The 23082-nt window shown below is 36.5% G+C and overlaps 1 protein-coding gene across 2 annotated transcripts in view; it reads left to right on the plus strand.

Moving 5' to 3' along the window:
- The window catches only part of LOC136873835 (trimeric intracellular cation channel type 1B.1), a 165195-nt gene that overhangs the window by 136540 nt on the left and 5573 nt on the right, over window positions 1-23082 (plus strand). The window contains exons 5-7 of one of the 2 annotated variants that reach the window (XM_067147101.2): window positions 3055-3142; window positions 7389-7509; window positions 14061-14244. In XM_067147101.2, coding sequence (XP_067003202.1) covers window positions 3055-3142; window positions 7389-7509; window positions 14061-14216 — 365 coding nt within the window. In that variant the 3' untranslated portion in view covers window positions 14217-14244. The remainder of the gene's footprint in view (window positions 1-3054; window positions 3143-7388; window positions 7510-14060; window positions 14245-23082) is intronic. The other variant, XM_067147103.2, reaches the window with a different exon arrangement.

The following is a 23082-nucleotide window of genomic DNA, read 5'->3' on the forward strand; positions in this document are numbered from 1 at the left end:
ATAGGTACCAGTTTCGTTGATGGTCTTCATTACTGTAATGTGCAGTATGCAAAACAAACAAATGCATGGGATGACTGCTCATTGGGCCCTTAACTGCATAGCCAGATGGCATGCTGATATTGAAGTGTCATGTGGTCAGCACGACAACATCCTCAGCCATATTTGTTTGGCTTTCTTGACCAGGTCCACTGCCTCTCTTATCAGAGAACTCCTCAGTCAGTCTCACAAGGCTGAATAAGCCCCATTCCAGCCCTAGTTCAGAATTAAAATCCCTGAATGGGTCAGGAATTGAACCAGGCCCTCTGGGTAAGAAACAGGCATGCATCTTTTAATTTTAGTGGCTGGACATAAGGGAAAGATTATGTTAAAAAAAAACCAATGAAGAGATGGTAATGTAGTGTCATCTCGTCCAGTAGCGGCGATTTGGGGAGGGGGGGCGAGAGGGGGCAGTTCCCCCCCCCCCCCACTTTGTGGAGAAAGCATTACATTTTTATTCCAAAATAGCCAGCTGAAACTAGGAATTATTAAAAAAAGAAAGCAATTTGTACAAGCCCTGTTGTCTCAGCTAATTTTTTCCTTTATTTTCTTTAATTACTAACAAGATTTTAACAGAAATACGTCAAGAAAGTCATTCATCGCGGCTAACCGATTTGTATAATGCCACAGCAAGTAGTGGAGACTTTGCATGTGCTGTGAGGAAGGGTAACAGGGGTGTATTTTTTTTGTTTGCCAAGGTCATGGACACTGAGGTATGATTCACCCATTTGCCGTGTGCATTCATCAGTCTGGCAGTTTCTTTAGTGTCTGTTAGTTTCTTAGTGCGTTGTCAAATACTAAATGATTCTTAGTTGCGTATTCACACCGTACTTCTATTTAATTATAAAACATGTAATTTTGTTCCTTTGGTGAAAGTTTTATTGTACAATATTGAATCAAAACATCAAAAAGCTATTATTACCGCACTTAAATTGGTAAATTGTCAACCTTTACTTCTCTATCAAAATTTGCTTAGAGAGCATAAAGAAACTGACCACTTTGTAGCTTTTTTCCAGTTTCGATGTAGGCCTATATACACCCCCTACTCCGCCCACGCCGCTATATTCCATAAACCCGGGTACTTTTTGTTGTCTGCTACATTTCTTGCCCCTCCCCCACTTCTAACTCCCAATTACCACTACTGATCTCTCATTCAGTGTACACAGTGCTGCTCAGTATCTTTATTATGAGTAATTTGTTTTGTTGCTCATAATTTTTAGTGAATAACAAAACTGTGAATAAAAACATTTAAGCTGGCTTTTTCAGTCGTGAAAGTACCAGCGTTTCGCCCCAGTGTAGCAGTGGGCTCATCAGTTGGAATGCTACACCTTTTCAATTCTTTATAATTTACATTTTTTAAACTGGTTATTTTTTATTTTCCTCTCTCCTCTGTATCTTCATGATTTAGCTCCAGGAAAAAAAAAAAAACTCTTGGGAAACATGGGCATCAGGGCAGTGATGAATTCAGACCTTGTCAATTGTTTTTAAATTGGAAAACATTTTCTGAAATTTTCATACAAGACATTTGTTTTTAGTAGTAATAATAATAATAATAATAATAATAATAATAATCATAATAATAATAATAATAATAATAATAATAATAATAATAATTATAACATGATATTAATTGACAATACTCTGTTTATTACCGAGCAAGTTGGCTACATAGTTATAATCATGTAGCTGTGAGATCACATTTTGGAGATGGTGGGTTCAAACCCCACTATCAGCAGCCCTTGAAGATGGTTTTCCATGATTTCCTATGGTTTCCCATTTTCAGACCAGGCAAATGTTACATGTACCTTAATTAAGGGCATGGTCACTTCTTTTCCAGTCTTAGCCCTATTCTATCCAATCATCGCCATAAGAAATCACACCCGGGCGACTGGAGTGGGACATTGATGATGATGATGATTGCCATAAGACCTGTCAGTTTTGGTGCAACATAAAGCAAACAAGAAAGCAAAACTCTGTTTTTTGCAGTACAGATTTTTCCTGAATCATTACTTTTGACCTATAATTCATTATCTTTTCAGTTCATTCCATTATGGTTGGCTCCATATACATTTTTTTTCTTTTCTATTTGCTTTACGTCGCACCAACACAGATATGTCTTATGGCGACTATGGGATAGGAAAGACCTAGGAAGTGGAAGGAAGCGGCCGTAGCCTTAATTAAGGCACAGCCCCAGCATTTGCCTGGTGTGAAAATGGGAAACCATGGAAAACCATCTTCAGGGCTGCCGACAGTGGGGCTTGAACCCACTATCTCCTGATTACTGGATACTGGCCGCACTTAAGCGACTGCAGCTATCAAGCTCGGTCCGTATAAAATTATCAATGTTTTTTTTTTTAAGATAAGAATTTGGGTATTCCCCTCATAATAACTTTTCTCTAGAAGTGTTCAGCAATAGTTTAATTTTCACTGGACAAGTTAATATGAACATTTGTTCTCAATTGCTCTCTTTCTCCTTCCAAATCACAAAACACCAAGCAAGTGTCTGTGTGGTTCGGGTCACATAGCTGTCAGCTTGCATTTGGGAGACAGTGGGTTCAAACTACACTGCCAGCAGCCCTGAGGATAGTCTTCCATGGTTTCTCATTTTCATACCAGGCAAATATTGGGCTGTACCTTCATTACGGCCATGGTTGCTTCCTTCCTGCTTCTACCCCTTTCCTAACCCATTGCTGCCATAAGACCTATCTGTGTCAGTGCGACATAAAGCAAATAGTAAAAATAAAAATAAAAGATCAGAAAACATACAGTATGTTATAGATAATTTTCTAAAGCAGTCTTCAGTGTCCAATATTTTAAGAGAACATAACATCTTTTTAACTTAATCCTCACATCCCTAAGAACATTTGTTTTTCCTCCAGTTTTTCTTTTTTCCTTTCCTTCGTTTCTACTCATAAAGCACCAGTTATTCAAAATTGTATTGTCACTTCATGGGCAGACTATATTCTGATTCTATATACTGCATTATATTTTTTTCATGAGCTTATGATCTGCTTCCAGGAAATGGAGCTGGCTTCACAAAGCTGTTTGAAAGATTAATTAGAGGAGTATGGACACCAACAGCAATGGAATTCATGCAACCAAGTTTGTAAGTCTAGTTTAAAAAAATTGTTACCTCTAGAACATTTGTGAAAGTTAATATGAAGGGTCAGGGGTAAGCAAACTTCCTTAAGAACTCAGAAAAGCAAAATTTTAATTTCAGAACAATACTAGATAAACACGTAAAAAGTTAAAAAAGCATATGCTTTGAATAACTGAACTTCGAAATCTAGTAAACTGAATTAAGCTTGGTCCAGTGCCCAGTATATCATCACTAACTCAATTACAACAAAAAACTGCCTGTTTAATTATTTTCCCTGACCCTCCATATATTAAAGTGAAATGAAAACAGAGTTGCTTTCAGTGGAGAAGTGGTGTGGAATGACATTAGCAGACGATAAAGCTTGAATGGAGTTTTCATCAGAAGAAAATGTCACAGTATGAAGATAAAGTTGGAAATGAGGAGGACAAATTGGGTCAAATATTCTTTTATAGAAAGAGGAATTAGGGATTAGAATAATTTACCATGAAAGATGTTTAATTTCCAACTTTTTTGAAATCATTTATGAGAAGGCTAGATAAATAATTAGTTGACTGAAGAAAATGGTAGAAAGTACCTGAAAAAGATGTTTTATTGATATATTAGAAATTTCCTGGAAAAGAAATTTTTTTATTAGCAACAGAATGACTTGGTTCTTTCCTAAAACATCATATTCTATTCATCACTTTTTACCATAGGTTTATTCAATGGTGTATTTAGTTATAAGCCATATAGGCTCAAGCCTAGAGCAGCAAATTTTGAGAGGTGGTGCACATTATGAAAGCCAATCTTCATAACATGAAACATGTCCTTTATGCTGCTTACACTCATATGAGAACTACATACATACATACATCATCATTATAGACCATTATACCGTTCAGCATTTAGTCTGCAAGCTTCAGTGAATTTACTAAATGTTGCCACAATCCTCTATTTGCAACTAGTGCTGTGGCCTCATTTAGCTCATTTAGTTCTATACCTCTTCTCTTAAACATGAGAACTATATTTCTATTTTTTTTATTGTAAATTTAAACTGTAAGCATATTGCCTTTTCATTAAATTCTTCATAATAAACACAATGACACACATGAACAGAAAGCTGTTTTATTGTTGTCAGTACTGTTATTAGGATAAACCTTTTGAGCGCCGCATGCTATTACGGTTTTCCTACTGCTGAGCGCCAAAGCCAGTTTCTGTTTTTGCAAGCTTCTGTTTGATCATTCACAGTTCCGCTCTTATTGTAGGTAGAAACTTGAAATTTTCATAATTTTTTTAACTAACATGATTGCCTATACGAAAAAAGCCTTACTGCGTTCATTTATGACCATTAGTAAACATTTGGCAGCCAAAACCCAAAAATATTAATTAAAAATAAAACAAAGCCAAAGTTTAGCAATACAATTTAGGTAGAAGAAAAAATGTTTATAAATCGCAAACATATTTATTGAATAGTACAACCTATTATGAAGCTATATTGAAAGTTTCATTCATTTTGTGCCTAAAATAAATCTGTAGTAAAAATAATTAATTTATATATCCAAATGAGCCAAAAATACAAGTCTAATTACACCCGTTTCATTTATATATCAATATTTACTAAATACGGTACAGACATCTTTTACATAACATACTACAAATAATAAAAGTAATAAAATTCAGTACAAGTACATTTTCCAAGACCTCTCCAGCACACTTATGTTTTGTCAAGCACAATGGATATATAATCATTTTCACAGCAATAAATGAACAAGTAAAAGATCGAGAGCAACTAGACACAGAGCAGACAAGGTGCACAGCCGCACCAAGTAAAGTGCACCAATAAATATGCCTGCTGATTGGACTATACTGAAAGAATAGGCTTGAAAATAAACGAGGCTGTTTATTGCAAAAGTAGTAAGTCTTTAACTAACTATATTGGGAAATTCTGAAAAGAAATGACTGTTACTTTTAATAATAAAAAATAAATACCGAACGTCCTTTTGAAAGGATGTTGGCATTTTTCAGATGAAAACCAAAGGGGCTTTCAAAAGGATGTTGGCGCTTAGAGGGTTAATGAGTTCATTTGACATACAACAATGAAAATGGTTGTAGAAGCATGTTTTATGTCAATTGTATAACTGAAACTGCACTGGCCTATGAGGATGGGATGTACATCTTCACCAAGCAAGGAGCAAGGCATAGAATATTCTAGGGTATTTTTGGTGAGTCACAAACAGATATTACAATTTTATGAGATTAATAGTTCAGGCATGTAAAGCAGCATGTTTACTAAATATGAGGGGTGGCATTTGCAGTGGGCCTAGAGGTGGGAAAGAACTAAATACGCCACTGCATGTATAATTGCAATATTCTTTAAGTTGCGTATGTTACTGATTAAGAATTGGTAATTACAAATGCAAAACCACTTTATATTAAAAATTCTGTGCTGTGCCTTAATAAATTTGAAAATGGATCCTACCTGATGATGTTCTTTTAGGAACATAACATGTTATCAAAAATAAGGTTCCTAGAAGAAAACCTAAAGAGCCTAAAGGAAGTCTAAAGAGCTTAAATGTTTTTAACATAACATGCTATTCTGTTGTTAATAAAAATGTTTTCTTTTCAAGGACTGTCTAGTGTTTTCTGTATCTTCTATTCATTTCAACAGACTGAAAAACTTAAAGGTTATATGTTATTCAGTGATTGCATTGATTTGTATTTCAGTTCATTATTGACATACTGAAAATGTGTTGTCTTAATAGTTTCAGTAAAGGAGCTAACCACAGGTAAAATTCATTTCTTGCTGATGAGAGAGAAAAGAAATAACTTCTATGCCTAGTATTCAATTTTTATTTAATTCTTTAGATTCTCTGTGTTATGATCAGGAAATTCACTCATAAAAATGAGATGAATCTTCCTCCCTTTGGCCTTCAACATAGTGCCACTCAAGTTATTGTTTCATTTTGTTCTACAAGGTTGAATCACATTATTATGACCACCTGCTAGAAGTGCTGTCTACGTGTAGCACATAACGTATGGCCCATCACGTGGGCTGTTAAAGTAGGTATATAATGCAACTGAGAGGCTGGCTGTATACATCGGCTCAAGCCAAGGGTGGCAGCATTTTGTAAATTGCGGTATTTGTGAACTGTTCACATGCTTCTGTGGTAAAGGTTCATCATGAGAGGACGAATGAAACTGTTGGGAATAATCTTTGTGGAAACTGCGGAGCTCCACGTGCCATCAATGTCCGAAGTGATCGTCAATTACAACAGCGAGTGAAGGCCAACTAACAGGCTACAGTATAACAGCTCACCATCCAAATGAACTAAAGAGCATCCAGACACGTTTGTACCATGAAAGTTCAGCGAAATCTTCTGCAAATGGGGTTCCGTATTAGATGGAGGTGACTGCACTCATGCTAACACAGGTGCATCAACAAAAATGACTGGAATTTGCTCAACAGTATGGTGACTGGACCACTACTGATTGACGATGTGGAACCTTCTCTGACAAGTCACATTTTCAGCTGCATAGAATGGGTAGATGTCAGCATGTCCGGTGAGAAACATCGGATAACCAACACCCTGCAACCATTACTGGACGAACACAAAGCAGTGGGGGCAGTATTATGGTCTGGAGAATATTCTTGTAATATTCTTTAGATCCTATCATCCACATGTTAGGCACTCTTGATCTATTTGGTTATGAATCCATTCTCGACCTCAGGTCTAACCATACAACACGATGATTGTCTTTCTTCGGGACCAAATCTTCTAATATGATAATGTGCCTTGCTACACAGCTAGAAGTGTCCACACGTGGCTGGAAGAGCACAATCAGACTTTTCCCTGGCTCCCAAACAGCACCGATCTCAATCCAATTGAACATCTGTGAGACCACCTTGATCATCGTGTTCACCTTCGTTCTCCTCCACCACACACCCTTGAACAATTGTTGGACGCACTGCAGACAACATGGCTCCAGATACCTGTGGAGACCTATCAGCACCTGACTTAGTCCCTGCCAGCACGTCTAGCTGGATACTCTGAATATTAGCATCTGGTCATAACAATGTGATTTGCCTGGGTTTAATTTCCTATGTTATGCTTTACCATGCATTCATCTCCAGAAATTTCAGAACTTTCAGAAGACTTCTCTCCTTGCAGGTTTTTTAAATCATAATGTATCAAGGTTAACTGTCTTTGTCCCCTCGCATTTTCTCTTTGTGAACATCGCATCTTATTTTTTTAATCCTTTCTATTTTTTCCAGCCCTACAAAGGCCTGCATTGTGGCTTCTGTAATCTTTGTTTTGGACAAGAAAACAGATATCATATCAGCACCACATGCACTGGTGTACTTTGGAATAGTGATTTTCTTCGTGTACTTTAAGGTAAGCTTTGTTAGGATTAAGTTCTTCCGATACTGAAGAAACAAGCAAATGAGTTTTTCAGATTTAGCATATCAGTGTTATTGAATCTCTCAATTTGATTTAGGCAATAATCAACAAATTGATATTTTCAGGCTAGTGTAATTAGGCAATAATCAACAAATTGATATTTTCAGGCTAGTGTAATCAAATAAAACAGTTCTCCATTCCTATGCATACTCAGTCCCACAGTCTGGCTCCATGGCTAAATGGTTAGCGTGCTGGCCTTTGGTCACAGGGGTCCCAGGTTCGATTCTTGGCAGGGTCGGGAATTTTAACCATCATTGGTTAATTTCATTGACACAGACGTCAGATCAAAAGACCTGCACCTGGCGAGCCGAATATGTCTTCGGACACTCCCGGCACTAAAAGCCATACGCTATTTCATTTCAGTCCCATAATGCTGTATTTGATAAGTGTTTTGCTGTCAATAGATTACCAGCCTTTCTTTCATTTCTTGGTACTGAGATACTGTAATATTGCTCACCATTTCAATCTTTGGTCCAGAGCAGACCCAAGCCCGAACGTACCTGAACATATGACAGCTCTATCTCTCTTCACTGGTTAGAGGTGCACAGCTGTGTGCTTGCATATGGGAGATAGTGGGTTCGAACCCTACTGTCGGTAGTCCTGAAGATGGTTTTCCGTGGTTTCCCATTTTCACACCGGACAAATGCTGGGGCTGCACCTTAATTAAGGAAACGGCCTCTTCCTTCCCACTCTTAGGCCTTTCCTATCCCATCATCGCCATAAGACCTATCCGTATCGGTGGGACGTAAAGCGCATCGTAATAATTGTCTCTCTTCACTTTTCCATCTATCACTAACCCATTCACCCTATACTTACAGCACTTGATCCACTACTCAAAAGCACGTGCTAATCTAATGTGTCACCTTGTTACTGGATATTTCTTTAACTCTGACTGTATGTATGTCTCTCTTCCATTGTAACTCTTAAGTCGCTTAACTAATCGTGGAAAACAGCCACACATTTCTTATTGAACTTCATATCCTCAAAATTTTCAAACCCTGTCTCTGCCAAAAAAACATTCCGATTGTACATCCTGTCAATGAGAAGACTCTCATCCAACTTGCAAGCTGTATTTTTTCTACAATAAAATATCACAGACTTTTTTTTTTGGTCCAGACATTCTTCTTACTATAAAATTGTGTATTGTTAATGAAATCCACAGCATATGGCAACCCTACTTCTGTACAAATTATTAATTACTCTTCTATATATATAAAATAAGAGTTGTCTGTACATTGCTCAGAATTTAGAAAGGATGTTATTTCGGTATCAGTCATGTCCACAGTAACAAGGAAATGCACTTTTTAATTTTCCGTAATGTCTGTCTGTCTGTCTGTCTGTCTGTCTGTCTGTACATGCATCACGAGAAAACGGATGAAGATAATTTAATGGAAATTGGTAAGCAAAGTCGGGAAAGAAGTCACTATAATCCAAGCCACAAATATATTTTATTCACGCTGAGTGAAATGGTAGTTTGAGGGAAGGCCCAAAATTTAATTCTCAAATATTTATGTTATTAGTGGTCGTATCTTAATGAAAATTGGTGTGGAAAGTCATGGAATAAGCCACTATAATCTAGGCCATAAATAATTTTATTCACGCTGAGTGAAATGGTAGTTTAGGGGAAGGCCCAAAATTTAATTCTTAAGTATTTATGTTATTAATGGTCGTATCTTAATGAAAATCGGTGTGCAATGTTGCAGAATAAGTCGCTATAATCTAGGCCATAAATAATTTTATTCACGCTGAGTGAAGTGGTAGTTTTGGGGAAGGCCTAAAATTTAATTCTCAAATATATATGTTATTAGTGGTCGTATCGATAAATAATACATAACTAAAGATATATAGTATTCAATTTATGATCATTCATGTCTTACACATTGTTACCATACCGGCTGTGATCACAGGGATATTCATGAACTTGGATTTTTGTTACTAAGTCCATATCAGCGCCGAGTCACGAGAAAATGGGTAAACAGAGTTTAACGAAAATCGGTATGTAAAGTAGGAGAATAAGGAACTACAGTTTCGACTAACGGGACTCGAACCAGCTAACCACTGTGTCAGACCCTTTAGACTTCAACGCCTTAATGATCATGGACACCAGACGGGCATTTATATCTATGTAAAATAAGAGTTTTGTCTAAACATCGCTCAGAATTTAAAAAGGATGATATTTCTGTATCGGTCATGTTCATAGTAATAAGGAAATGCACTTTTTAATTTTCTGTAATTTCTGTCTGTCTGTCTGTCTGTCCGTATTTATGTATGTACACGCATCGCAAGAAAACGGCTGAAAGAATTGAATGAAAATCGGTATGCTAAGTCCGGCAATAAGTCGCTACAATCTAGGTCATAAATAATCGTATTCACGCTGAGAGAAATGGTAGTTTAGGGGAAGGCCTAAAATTTAATTCTGAAATATTTGTTATTAGTGGTCCTACCTTAATGAAAATCGGTAATGAACTGTACTATGGCACCGATCTAACAGTCCAAAGTTCCAGTGCTAGAATGACCAGGCCGCAGACAGCCGTGAACACTCCTCTGTCATTATTGTGTTAAATATGCACACTGCTCATTCTAATCAGTGCCTCAGGGTAAGGATTGAATAGCTCGAGTGCTATGATGAACCAGTGTGTTACGTACCAGTAGTATCAGAAAATATAAACCAGAGGAATGGCATGCTAAAGAAGAAAGTTATCTAACTCCCCAGCTACTTCCCAGCAATATTCAGGCAAGCTGTTACACTGGGTACGACCAGGCGTGTTGGCCATGTGGTTAGGGGCGCGCAGCCCTGAGCTTGCATTAATTTTTAGGCCTTCCCCTAAACTACCATTTTACTCAGCGTGAATGAACTTATTTATATCCTAGATTGTAGCGATTTATTTGCCAACTTCACATACTGATTTTCATTAAGATAGGACAAATCCTTAAATATTTGTGTTATTAATGGTCCTATCGATAAATACTACATAACTAAAGTTATATAGTATTACATTTCCGATCATTTATGTCTTATACATTTTTACCATACCGGCTATGATAACAGATATTCATAAATATGGATTTTTGTTGCTAAGTCTATATCAGCGCCGAGTCACGAGAAAATGGGTAAACAGAATTTAATGAAAATTAGTATGTGGAGTTGGGGAATAAGGAACTACAGTCTACGCTATAAATAATTTAATAAAACACCTCTAATATGACAGAGTTGAAAAAAAACTAAATATGAAGATCTACAATATAGAAAGCTCATAAAATTCATCAACAATAACATTACAGTGACAATTGTTTATTGTGATGTGCTTTGTGTCTTCTGTTGCCACTCATCTCCAATAGATAGGATTGTTGCTGCGTACAAAGCATTTTTTTTAAAAATCTGTCTTACGTCGCACCGACACAGGTAGGTCTTATGGTGATGATGGGGTAGGACAGGTCTAGGAGTGTGAAGGAAGCGGCCAAGGCCCAGCATTTGTCTGGTGTTAAAATGGGAAACCACGGAGTACCACCTTCAGGGCAGCCGACAGTGAGGATCGAATCCACTATCTCCCGAATTGATATGCTGTGGTTGTTCGGGAAACTTGAGAACTTTGAGACTGATTTAGCTAAACCTCTGTGAATACAGTATGTTTAACTGAAAGACCAGGCATATGATATATATATATATCTTCTTCTTCTTTCTTCTTCTTTTCTAGCCTATTTCAATCCACTGCTGGATATAGGCCTTTTCCATGTGCTTCCATCGTCTTCGGTCTTGAGCCACTTGGAATAAAGAATAAAAGGGGTTGTTTTGTTCCTGCCCTAACAGTCCTGTTAGTTCTGTTATCGGCTAGTGATGGAGCATAAACCGAATTAAGTAATACGAAGTACGATCACACAATTATTTCACAATTATTACTTTAAACACGTAACCACGATCACATACAACCTGTGCATGTCCCGCGTTGGCGGCCATATTGCCGCTAATGGAAACCTGCCTTAAGGTCCAAGTATTGTAGTCGCTCTTGGGTAGTGCTCCAGTTGTTCTCCTTTGCTGACTGTACTGCGATGGCGCTATGCTCGTTACTAGTGGCGGTGTGCTTTGCAGGACTCCACTCGCCTTGGTCGGGTAATAATTCAATTACCTTCACTCATTTACTTCCTAACTCTGATATTTAGCCTATCCTATAAATTAACTTATATTCACCAAAACTGGGTAAGCTATTTAAGAGTTGCAGCAGAACAGACAGGTAATCATATAGATGGAAACAAAAACCAACCTTTTCAGTTTTATTGTATGTATAGATGGTATCATAGCATCCAATGGTGGTTCATGGTATAATTTATAGGTTGTTGTGGTTTATTTTAAACTAGCTGGTATACCTGCTTCACTGTGAAATACTACATTGTATACAGAATTCTAGGTGAAATCGTGTACACGTTGTGAATAAGATTCTATTAACTTGCATATAGGTATTTAAAAATTAAATTTTAGGCGCTTTCCCCTAAACTACCATTTCAGCCAGCGTGCATAAAGTTATTTATAGTCTAGTCTGTAGTGCCTTATTCCCTGACTTCACATACCGATTTTCATTAAATTCTGTTCACCCATTTTCTTGTGGCACTGCATTGATATGGACTTAGCAACAAAAATCGAAATGCATGAATACCTGTTATCGTAGCCTGTACACCAAAAATGTATAAGACATTAATGATTGGAAATGTAATTCTATATAACTTTAGTTATGTAGTAAGACCACTAATAACATATTTTTGAGAATGGAATTTTAGGCATTCCCCTAATCTACCATTTCACTCAGCGTGAATAAATTTATTTATAGCCTAGATTGTAGTGCCTTATTCCCTGACTTTACATACCAATTTTCGATTTTCAGTAAGTTCTCTTCAGCCATTTCCTAATGATGCGCATACATACATACATACATACATATAGATAGACAGATATGACGGAAAATTTAAAAAGTGCATTTCCTCCTTACTGTGGACACAACTGATATAAAAATGCCCTTCTTTTTTTAAATTCTGGGCAATGTACAACCAAAACTCTTATTATATATATATTGTAGATTTTGAAAATACTATAAAGTAAGTTTCTCTTTATAATAAAATTGCAAATAAAACTAAACTACTCTCTGCAGGATCAGTTATTTTTAATCTCTTCATTTTGCATATATGCTGATTTTCTGTATTCCTTATCTAGCTGTTTAGCAATGTTAACTTTTAAAAATAATGATAGGTTAAAAGCATTTTTAATGTGTGCTTTCAAGATTAGGGGCTGCCTAGCCGAGGCGGTAAAGGCGTGTCGGTTCGTCCAGAAGGACGTGGGTTCGAATCCCCACCAGGAAGTCGTAAAATTTAAGAAACGAGATTTCCACTTCCGGAGGTGCATATGGCCCTGAGGTTCACTCAGCCTACACCAAAAATGAGTACCAGGTTAATTCCTGAGGGCAAAGACAGCCGGGTGTAGAGCTAACCACTCTACCCTATCACGTGCCGAGGTTAACAATGGTGGAAGCCTTTACCTTCCACTCCTCCAAGGGCCTTAATGGCCTGTACGGAGGTGACTTTGCTTTGATTTTTGCCTTCAAGGTTTCATGCTATTTTATTCTGTCTGTTAGATGATTTAAATCTGTCATTCCTGTTTTAGTTCATTTTTCCTCCCTGCCAAGCATGAAAAATAGTACAATGAATTGTTGTTTTCACAGCTGCAATCCAATTACATTAATTGTAAATAGATTAACTAACTTGTAAACATCTACTTTTCCTTTGTCCATCTATTTTTAGTACTATGGTGGGACTTCCTAAATTTGTAATTTCTAGCTTCTCTTCTGCTGAATGCAAACTGAAGGGTTTTATCATCAAATTGCACACTAAATTTGTTGTGCAAATGCACTACTTAAGTCATAATGGAATTAAAATTGCAGCAACACTATGCACTTCTAACTGCTACCCACAAGGATTGCTACTCAACTGCAAACCGATTTCTCCAAATAGAGCTTTATGATGCCAGCAGTGCAGAAGCATGCACGTGAGAAATGAGTGGAGAGAGCAATGTGTCATTTGGTTGCAAAGCAAATGTACACTACTCACACTCTGTTAGACTGAACAGAAACCAAGTTGTATAAATTTTGATTCAGAGAGCTTTAAACGAATGAATCATTGCTCAGAAAGAATAACATAAATCTCTAATTAATTAAAAGAGTATAAAAGTGATGCTTGCACAAACCTGCTACCAGGCCAGAAACCACCAGTCTCTCTTCTCTTTTGTAGTATCACCCTTCTTTACAACATGTGTCTATTGCATCCTTATATGCTTCTCAGTTTTTCTTTACGAGTTTGTCTCTCCTGTCCATATTCTTCCTTTACTTAACTGTGTATGTATGTAAGTGAGAGAGATGGTTTGCACATTTATATCTCGTATTTATATTCTAAAAACACGACAACTTCATAGGCTAAGAATTCCATGGTAATGTTCTTTGTTTCAGCTATCCTCGGTGCTTCTCGGCATTCACGATCCATTCTTGCCATTTGAAAACCTATTTTGTGCACTATTCCTGGGAGGCATCTGGGATTCTCTTGCCAAGTTGCTGGGCCGAGGCGGAAACAAAGATGAGAAAGGGGATGCAAAAAAGAAGGATTAAATCCATTGAGAAACACTCAGTGAAGCGAGTACTGCCATTGTTTTATTCCCTTGACTGCTTGCGTGTGGATTGTTTGTGTGTGTTGCATGAACTGTGTCATCAGAGAATGTATTGTTTTAGGTAGTGTTTTTACCTATGGTATTCTATGAGGAATTTTAAAAAATCAAAGTGAATTATTTACATACATGGTATTTTTATAAACAGTATATAGCACTATTAGCTGTATATAGGAGCTGCTTGCCTTTTTACTGAGATAAACAATATATTTTAGCTAAAAAGATGATTTAATCTACTTATTTTCATTCATAAGTAGGTAGTGTTATCGAAGTTCTGTGATGAGTAGTTGTTCATAATAACTTTGTTAATGACTACCCTGTATAGTTTACCTCAGTTGAAAATACTTATAGCTCTTTGACTTATGTATACGTAATATGTTTAAATTTCTGTTCTTTTATCTGAGAAGCGAACTAACTTTATGGCATGATGTGATTGAAGTTTGTATAAGTTTTACAATTGCATTTCAGTACTCACAAATATATAACCATTTGCGTAAATGTTACCTTGTGCTGAATTTGTATAGCAGTAGCTTGTGAAATTATAGATATGGTGCAGAATAGCTGCACTCACCTATTTTTATAGTATTGACTCCTAATTTATTATAATTTTTAGACTAAATGAGTTCCTTGAAAATTTTACTGGAATGTTGTATTTAAAATATAAATAATAATTTAGAAATTTCTCATAGTTATTTAGACCATGGTGGACAAAAGAACTTGTACCAATATAGAGGAGAGATCTTCTTATGGTAGGAAATATATAGAAATGAAAACTTGGATTGGAAATATTGTTGAAAGAATCTGAGATCATGGAATATACTCCTTTATTAATCTAATTTACAAATTAATGTAATAATCCTTGTTTGGATTTGGTGGTTTGCATTTAAGGATTACTGTTTTAAGGGGTCTAATTTTGTGACTACTGACTTATGAATTTTGTATGTTGGATCTGTCCTTCACCCTTTGCTGTCTAATGGTATTGGTACACTAACCGTCGGTGCTCTTAGCTACATATTTTTGTGTGGGGGGGGGGGGGGGTACAATACGAACTAAAAGTGAAAAGAAACTACAAAATTCTATTGTGAAAGGCATTACAAACCTATTACAACATCTGTACAGCATTTCTTTTAACATAACAGTCAGTCTACATTCTGTCAGACAACCAATTTACTGAACCCACAGCAACTTTCATGATAACTCACACAAACACCCACACTATTTGTGCTATAGCCGTAATAAGTCCATGCTGCTATTGTTCAGCCAAGTACAGATTTGAATATAAGTATAAATTATTAACAAGGAGTTATTTATTTATATCGGTATTTATACAATTAAACCCTAAATAAGGGGATATTGAAGGGGGCATATCCACCCCCCACCCCCACCCCTCACCCCTCACCCCTCACATCCTGCTAATGGCACCCCTGCTGTAACTTACCATGTACTTTTTTTTTTTTTTTTTTTGCATTTCATACTAAGGATGAAGTAATACATTGCTACCGATATAATCCACCATAGAGAATTATGTGTTAATTGTTTGGACTCATTCAAAAAAAGGAGAACATTTGTTTAATTAACCATGTAGACATATTTTATTATTTATTTATATATTATTTATATACAATCTTGCCCTTGTCTTTTAGATATTATAACTTCCCATTCCACGTACGTAAATAATAAATGGTAAGGTAATTATTTGTTTTGGGCATCTAACTGAAATTCACCTCCTATGGTACTTGTCATACATACATTACTGGGTAATTAATGTTTCTAACTGCTCAAATCCTCAAAATGTGGATTTACAATACATACAGATTTTAAAAGCTTCTGATGGTACATAATAGTAATACATATCAAATTTTTGATAGAAAGTGTCAATATCTGCATTCCCTCAAGTATTATCCCAGGTTTCTTTCCTTCTTTCTGTCTTTTGGGTGTTCTGTAACTCTGGGAAATTCCATAGTATCCATTTTTCATTTCTTCATTCCAAAATGGATATAATGATTTTAAATTAAAATGATAAGGTACATAACTCTCCTTCCTTTTTTATTTCTTATTTTAATGTCACACCAACTCATAGGGATCTTACAGCGATGATGGGATTGGACAGGGCAGCATTTGCCGGGTGTGAAATGGGAAACCATAGAAAACCATCTTTACACCTGTCGACAGTGGGATTCAAACCTACTATCTCGTGAATATAAGCTAACAGCTACACGCCTTGAACCTCATAACCAACTTGCCCTCTTCTTTAAGTGATGGTAATAAGTACAGTATAACCAATTATTCTACTTCATTACTATATTTGACAGTAAATCCATTAACTCATTGGTGTACAGTACTTTCAACTGCAGTTTGAGTAGTTATACTCATCAACTCCCAGTACAGGGACACAGATAGAAATTCAATCCCAGGAGTAAGTTGACGAGGACAGCTACTCAGAGAGAAAGGTAATTCATTTACCATCAAAAGCAGCAGAAAAGTTTAATAATTTGTTCATTTTAAAAATATATGTGAGGATATAGTCACATTGACCATGTGATACTCCAATATCTGCAGGCCACCTGGCTGGGCAGCAGTTATCTTGGCAAGCCAAGGTCCTTAAAGGGCTGTATGTGCTATGGGAAAGAATACATTTTAGGTACCTAACCTCATGGTCACTGACTGTCATAATTATTAACCTGAGTGGTCGCTAGCCGAAATGTAACGTGAGTGGTCGCGCGTGAGACTTTCTCTCACATTAAAATAAATATGACATTTTTCACAGTTTTGTGGGGCGTAAGGCTGAAATTTACTACTGAAATGAAACGCAAGTTCTACCTTATATATTTTAGATAAAAATGAATACACGCTGTGAGAGAGAGAGAGATGGCATATGGCTTTTAGCACCGGGAGTGTCCGAGGACAAGTTCGGCACGCCAGATGCAGGTCTTTTGATTTGACTCCTGTAGGCGACCTGCGTGTCATGATAAGGATGAAATGATGATGAAGACGACACATACACCCAGTCCCCATGTCAGCGAAATTAACAAATTAAGGTTAAAATTCCCGACCCCCCGGGAATCGAACCCGGGACTTCTGGGACCAAAGGCCAGCATGCTAACAATTTAGCCATGGAGCCGGATATGATTAGCTGTCTATTAAAGACACAAATTACTACCTAAAATAACATATGCCATGTACATAAAAATAACTTTTATCCTGAAGTTGTAAAAAATAAAATTTCACACATGCATTATATCTAGTAATATTTACGTACAAAGCAAGGTTTCTGAGCAAAATAACATTTTCAAAAACAAGAAATGCTTATAATACAAATACTAACACGTACAACAGGATTAAGTTACCCGGTCCACTTCAAAATAACACCAACGTCATTAGTCGCGTGATGAGAGAAACTCTCACGCAGAGCGCATGACTAGGGGAGTGGGTGCTTACCCTTCAAATGTGAATCGCTCTACTCACGACAGTTATAAACTCAGTCACCTCCCTTTCATCACTGTGAAGTGATATCACAATAAAAAATAATGTGAGAGAAAATCTCATATAGCGACCACTCGTGGGTTAAGGTGTTAGGATAAAAGTAACTTCAATGTTAGTGAACTGAGTTGCTGTTTCAGTTCCCTTCAGATGTGTGTAAGGCCAAACATGGATATTTTTCATTTTATTAATGGAGAAGTTATACAGAATTTTATGCAAGATACCATTCTAGCACTTTTGTGGAGTAAGTGAGGAAGATGAGATTCCTATCTATAGCTTTCGTTGAGGTAGCCTACACTATACTGGGATTTTGAATAAATGTTCTGATCTCAAGAGACCTACTTATATACAAAAAGATTTAACTATGTCAAAATAACTCGTTTTGAAAGAATATTATGTTTCAAAACATGAAAATATATGTAAAAAACAAGTACATTGAACCAAACCAGATCTCTGCTTAAATTTTGATATTCATAGTATTTAGTTCCTTATACAAACTGAAATAACTCATTGTAAATATAGTTTTTAACATGTTACCTGTTTTAATTTAAGAACTCTTATACTATATAATATCCATTATTATATGTCCATAAGGGTAATGCTATGTTTTTCAGTTGCTTATTAGTTACCGGTATTTGTTTAATTTATTTTATTTGTTTATGCTGCTGATTTTTATTATAGTTTACTTTAATATGTAGGCTATATTTGTTATATGAACACTTAATTATAATATACAATATTTATTATAATTCAAATGTTGTTCATATATTAAAGTTTATTTTATTTATTCCAGATAATCTCAGTACTTTTAGTTTTATATCCCAGCAAGGTACAATTACTCATATACCTCATGTTACCTTTGGATTTTTTTACATATAGTATCAAGATTAAATCTGAACTTATGTAGTAAAGATATGTTAGTGATTATATGAGAAGACAAGTATACAGGTTCTTTCTGTCTGTGTTTGTTCTGTGTTCTTTGACTTTTACCACTGTATAAACCTTTTTCTCCTTTTGCCTCTATCTTTCCTGTATTTATTTGATATTTTCCTTATCCTATATGTTCCATATCTCAAGATCTTTCAACAATGGCCTTCACATCGTAAATATGGATGCCTGCTCCCTTGATAAAGCAGGGAGGTAGAAACAAGCTCTTTGGGAGCTGAGAAAATACAAATCTAGGGAAAAAATAGATAAAATTTTATTGCTAGTTGCTTTACGTCGCACCGACACAGATAGGTCTTATGGCGACGATGGGACAGGGAAGGGCTAGGAGTGGGAAGTAAGCGGCCATGGCCTTAATTAAGGTACAGCCCCAACATTTGCCTGGTGTGAAAATGGGAAACCACGGAAAACCATTTTCAGGGCTGCCGACAGGAGCTTATCGTTTTATGCAACTGTTGATATCATGATCACAGCCATGAGATTTCTAGTTTTGTGTGACTTCTCATTTCAAAAATTCTACATGCATTGACTGAGAAGAAGAGTTAATAGAAAGCCTCTCTGTAACAATAACAGGGTATGAAGATCTAGAGTTCATTTTCATCCTTTTGAGAATTTATATACCGAGCGAGTTGGTTGTGCGGTTAGAAGCGTGTAGCTGTAAGCTTGCAATCGGGAGAGAGTAGGTTTGAACCCCACTGTTGGCAGCCCTGAAGATGGTTTTCTGTGGTTTCCCCTTTTCACACCAGGCACATAATGGGGCTGTACTTTAATTAAGGCCGCTTCCTTCCCAATCTAGCCCTTTCCTATCCCATCGTCGCCATAAGACCTACCTGTGTTGGTGCTACGTAAAGTCAGTTGTAAAAAAATTATATATCATCGTTGCACCTGCAAAAATCCTTATGTGAGGATCTTGTCGGAGAAATACTAACCTGCAGCACATAATATCACTAAGAATGAGAATTCTTTGAGGCAATTCACACAATATTGAACCTTACAAGTTGAAAGTCTATGCTGAAATATTTCACATAGCACATTTGTGCTACTTGCCTGTCCTTCCAATAATTGCATCTGCACTCACTTGTCATTGTATTTATTTTGTTTAATCCTTGCATCCCAGAATTTTTGTTACCTTTTATTTTAAATATTCCTAAACAAACCTTCTTAGGATAGCAACAAAAGAATTTATTTTTTATTCTTTTACTAGTGGCTTTACGTCGCACTGACACAGATAGGTCTTATGGTGGGGATGGGATAGGAAAGGCCTGGGAGTGAGAAGGAAGTGGCCATGGCCTTAATTAAGGTACAGCCCCAGAATTTGCCTGGTGTAAAATGGGAAACCACGGAAAACCATCTTCAGGGCTGCCGACTCTGGGATTCGAACCCATTATCTCCCAGATACAAGCAAAGAAAATTTCATATTGTCACTAAAATAATAATAATCATTATGATGGGCAGGGTTTTTTTTTTCCTAATAATTTGGGGTTGGCAGTATACTTGAATTTTGGCTCAGTCTTACGGTAGGATCCTTTTTGTAACAGCAACCCTCCAGATGTGGCTAAAATCCTCAGCCCAGCTGGGAATCAATTGTGGCACCTTTTGAACTGAAGCCCACTGTGCTGACCATTCATCCAAGGAGCCAAATAATCATAATGATGATAGTATGCATCGCAAATCAGGAATTTGAGTTTGAATTCCACATACAGAAACAAAATGTTAAATATGAGCACACAAACCAGTCAGTATCAAATTTGTACTGATTTTACAACAGATCTTCCTAGTGTTGTGAAAATGCAACATTGAAAATATGAACATCACACATGCCAACATATAATGGTTTATGAAAAGATTTGTGCTACTTTCAACAGTGATTTATTTAGTTCTTATGTCTTATAAACAGAGTTTATTATGTCCTGTTAACCACCAATGATTGCCCAAATGTATTGAGGTGCCTGTGTGTTCCATCCATCAAAATGATGTGTCATAAGAGGGAAGATTCTGTGTATCAATTTATGACATGGAGCATTAGTCGGCTCTGCCAACGAAATATCATTGTTATGAGGTTACACTTCCTACAAATGCCAACAACTTTTAAAATTTAAGTACCTAGCAACCTTCTTTTTAAAATTACTTTAGCAGAATGAACAGCGCAAGGGAACCTTTACACATGGAATCAAACTCTTTACCCACATGGCGACACATATATGATGGGAGGAATCATTTCACCCTTTGGATAAGGAGCGGTTACATTTTTGAAGTGCCACACATCATTCTTATACTTTGTTGACATTCTAGGGTTAAATGAACTGGTAGACATGTACTCCTCCACAATTGCAATACATTGTTGCAGAGAGTAAATCTTGCTGTACACTTCACACGTCTGAACCAAATCTTCACAACTTTTGTACTGACTATGTTGAAGTATAGGTAGTCGCAACAGTTTTGCAATAATAGGTGGGCAAAAATGACAGTAAAAATGAGACTGAGTTTTGTGCACTAATCTGTAGAATTATTACAATAAGATAATAATTGTATATGACAAGAGCTGTAGAACATTTTATTTGGTAAACACAAAAATAGAAAAAGAAATATAAAAGTAATATTGTTAAACCTTTTACACACTTGGTGTGAGTCTAGAATCATCATCATTAGTTTTTCTGTTCATTTCAGAGCATCATGACCTAATATTTTATCATTCTAGTATTGCATCCCAGACAATTTGCAATTTGCTCCTTTTCAGCTTCAGTTTCCCAAGTCACATATGACAGACTCCAGCTATACAAAATCCTTGACTCTCCAGATCCTGTAGGCATCTTGTAAGTTAAATATGACCTTGCCAAACAATTACTAGAATACTGACATATTTATAACTCGTGAAAAAGAAATTTGTTATTAATATTTGCATGCTCATGAATACCTCCATCTTTCATTATGGAAACAAAGAAAATATAATGAAATACATTCTTTTAACCCTAATCTAATAGAAAAAAAGAAGAGGATGAATTATTCACAGAATGAATGTTTTGGCAAAAGAAATAGAAAGGCTCATAAAGAGTGTTGAAATGAAAGAGTGCCTAGGCTGCACAATTGTAATATCATCTAGGTTGGAACAGAATAGAAATTGACCAACAGGGATTAAATGTAACAAAAACTTTTCAGTCTGTCAAACCCTCTGCAATAACAATATAAATTATAACACTATAAACATATCTGTAAAAATTCACATTATTATACAAAGAATGACATGTTTCATTCTACAAGGACATCCTCAGATTCTATCAAATCACTTAAAACATGCTTATATATGTACAGTATTCTTTACATTGCATAAACTTGCCAATGATAGAGAGTTTAGTGATAACATGAGCCAGTAATGACAAAAAGTAAATTTACAAGTATTAATACAATTAAAAACTTATGCAATTATCTAGTTTTTCATTGTAACCTTATAAGAATTAAATATTATTTCCATACAGGAGAGCATGAATTGGTGACCCTGACGTGATCTCTGTGAGTAGAAACTAATTATTTTCTTCTGTGTGTGAATTGCTATATTTACACATCATCAGCTATAACTTTTTTCTTCTTTTTTTTTTTTTTGCTATTTGCTTTATGTCGCACCAACACAGATATGTCTTATGGCGACAATGGGACAGTAAAGGCCTAGGAATGGGAAGGGAGATTTTTTTTTACAATTGTTTTACGTCACACCGACACAGTAAGGTCTTACGGTGACGATTGGATGGGAAATGCCTAGGAGTGGGAAGGAAGCGGCCGTGGCCTTAATTATGGTACAACCCCAGCATTTGCCTGGTGTGAAAATGGAAAACCATGGAAAACCATCTTCAGAGCTGCTGACAGTGGGGCTCGAACCTACTATCTCCCAGATGCAAGCTCACTGGGAAGGAAGTGGCCCTGGCCTTAATTAAGGTACAGCCCCAGCATTTGCCTGGAGTGAAAATGGCAAACCATGGAAAACCATCTTCAGGGCTGCCAACAGTGGGGTTCAAACCCACTATCTCCCGGATGCAAGCTCACAGTTGCGCGCCCCTAACCACACGGCCAACTCACCTGGTTATCGCAATTTTCATTGTGCCAAACGTATTGGGAAATGTGTAACTAATAGTGAACTCCAATGGACTGAAGATGCAGAACGAGCATTTCACAATGTGAAGCATGCTCTTGCCAGTGCTACTCTTCTCTCACACCCCTCCTAAGCTGCACATCTTTCTTTCAATGGTAGATGCATCATCTACAACTTCAGCAACATATAGATGGTCACTGAAAACCATTGGCAGTTTTCAGTAAGAAACTCTCTCCTTCACAGGAGTGGTTTGCATATGATCGTGAACTCCTTGCTGCATAAGCCTCTGTGAAAAAGTTTAGGC

Source organism: Anabrus simplex, chromosome 5, assembly GCF_040414725.1.
Source record: "Anabrus simplex isolate iqAnaSimp1 chromosome 5, ASM4041472v1, whole genome shotgun sequence".
Taxonomy (NCBI): domain Eukaryota; kingdom Metazoa; phylum Arthropoda; class Insecta; order Orthoptera; family Tettigoniidae; genus Anabrus; species Anabrus simplex.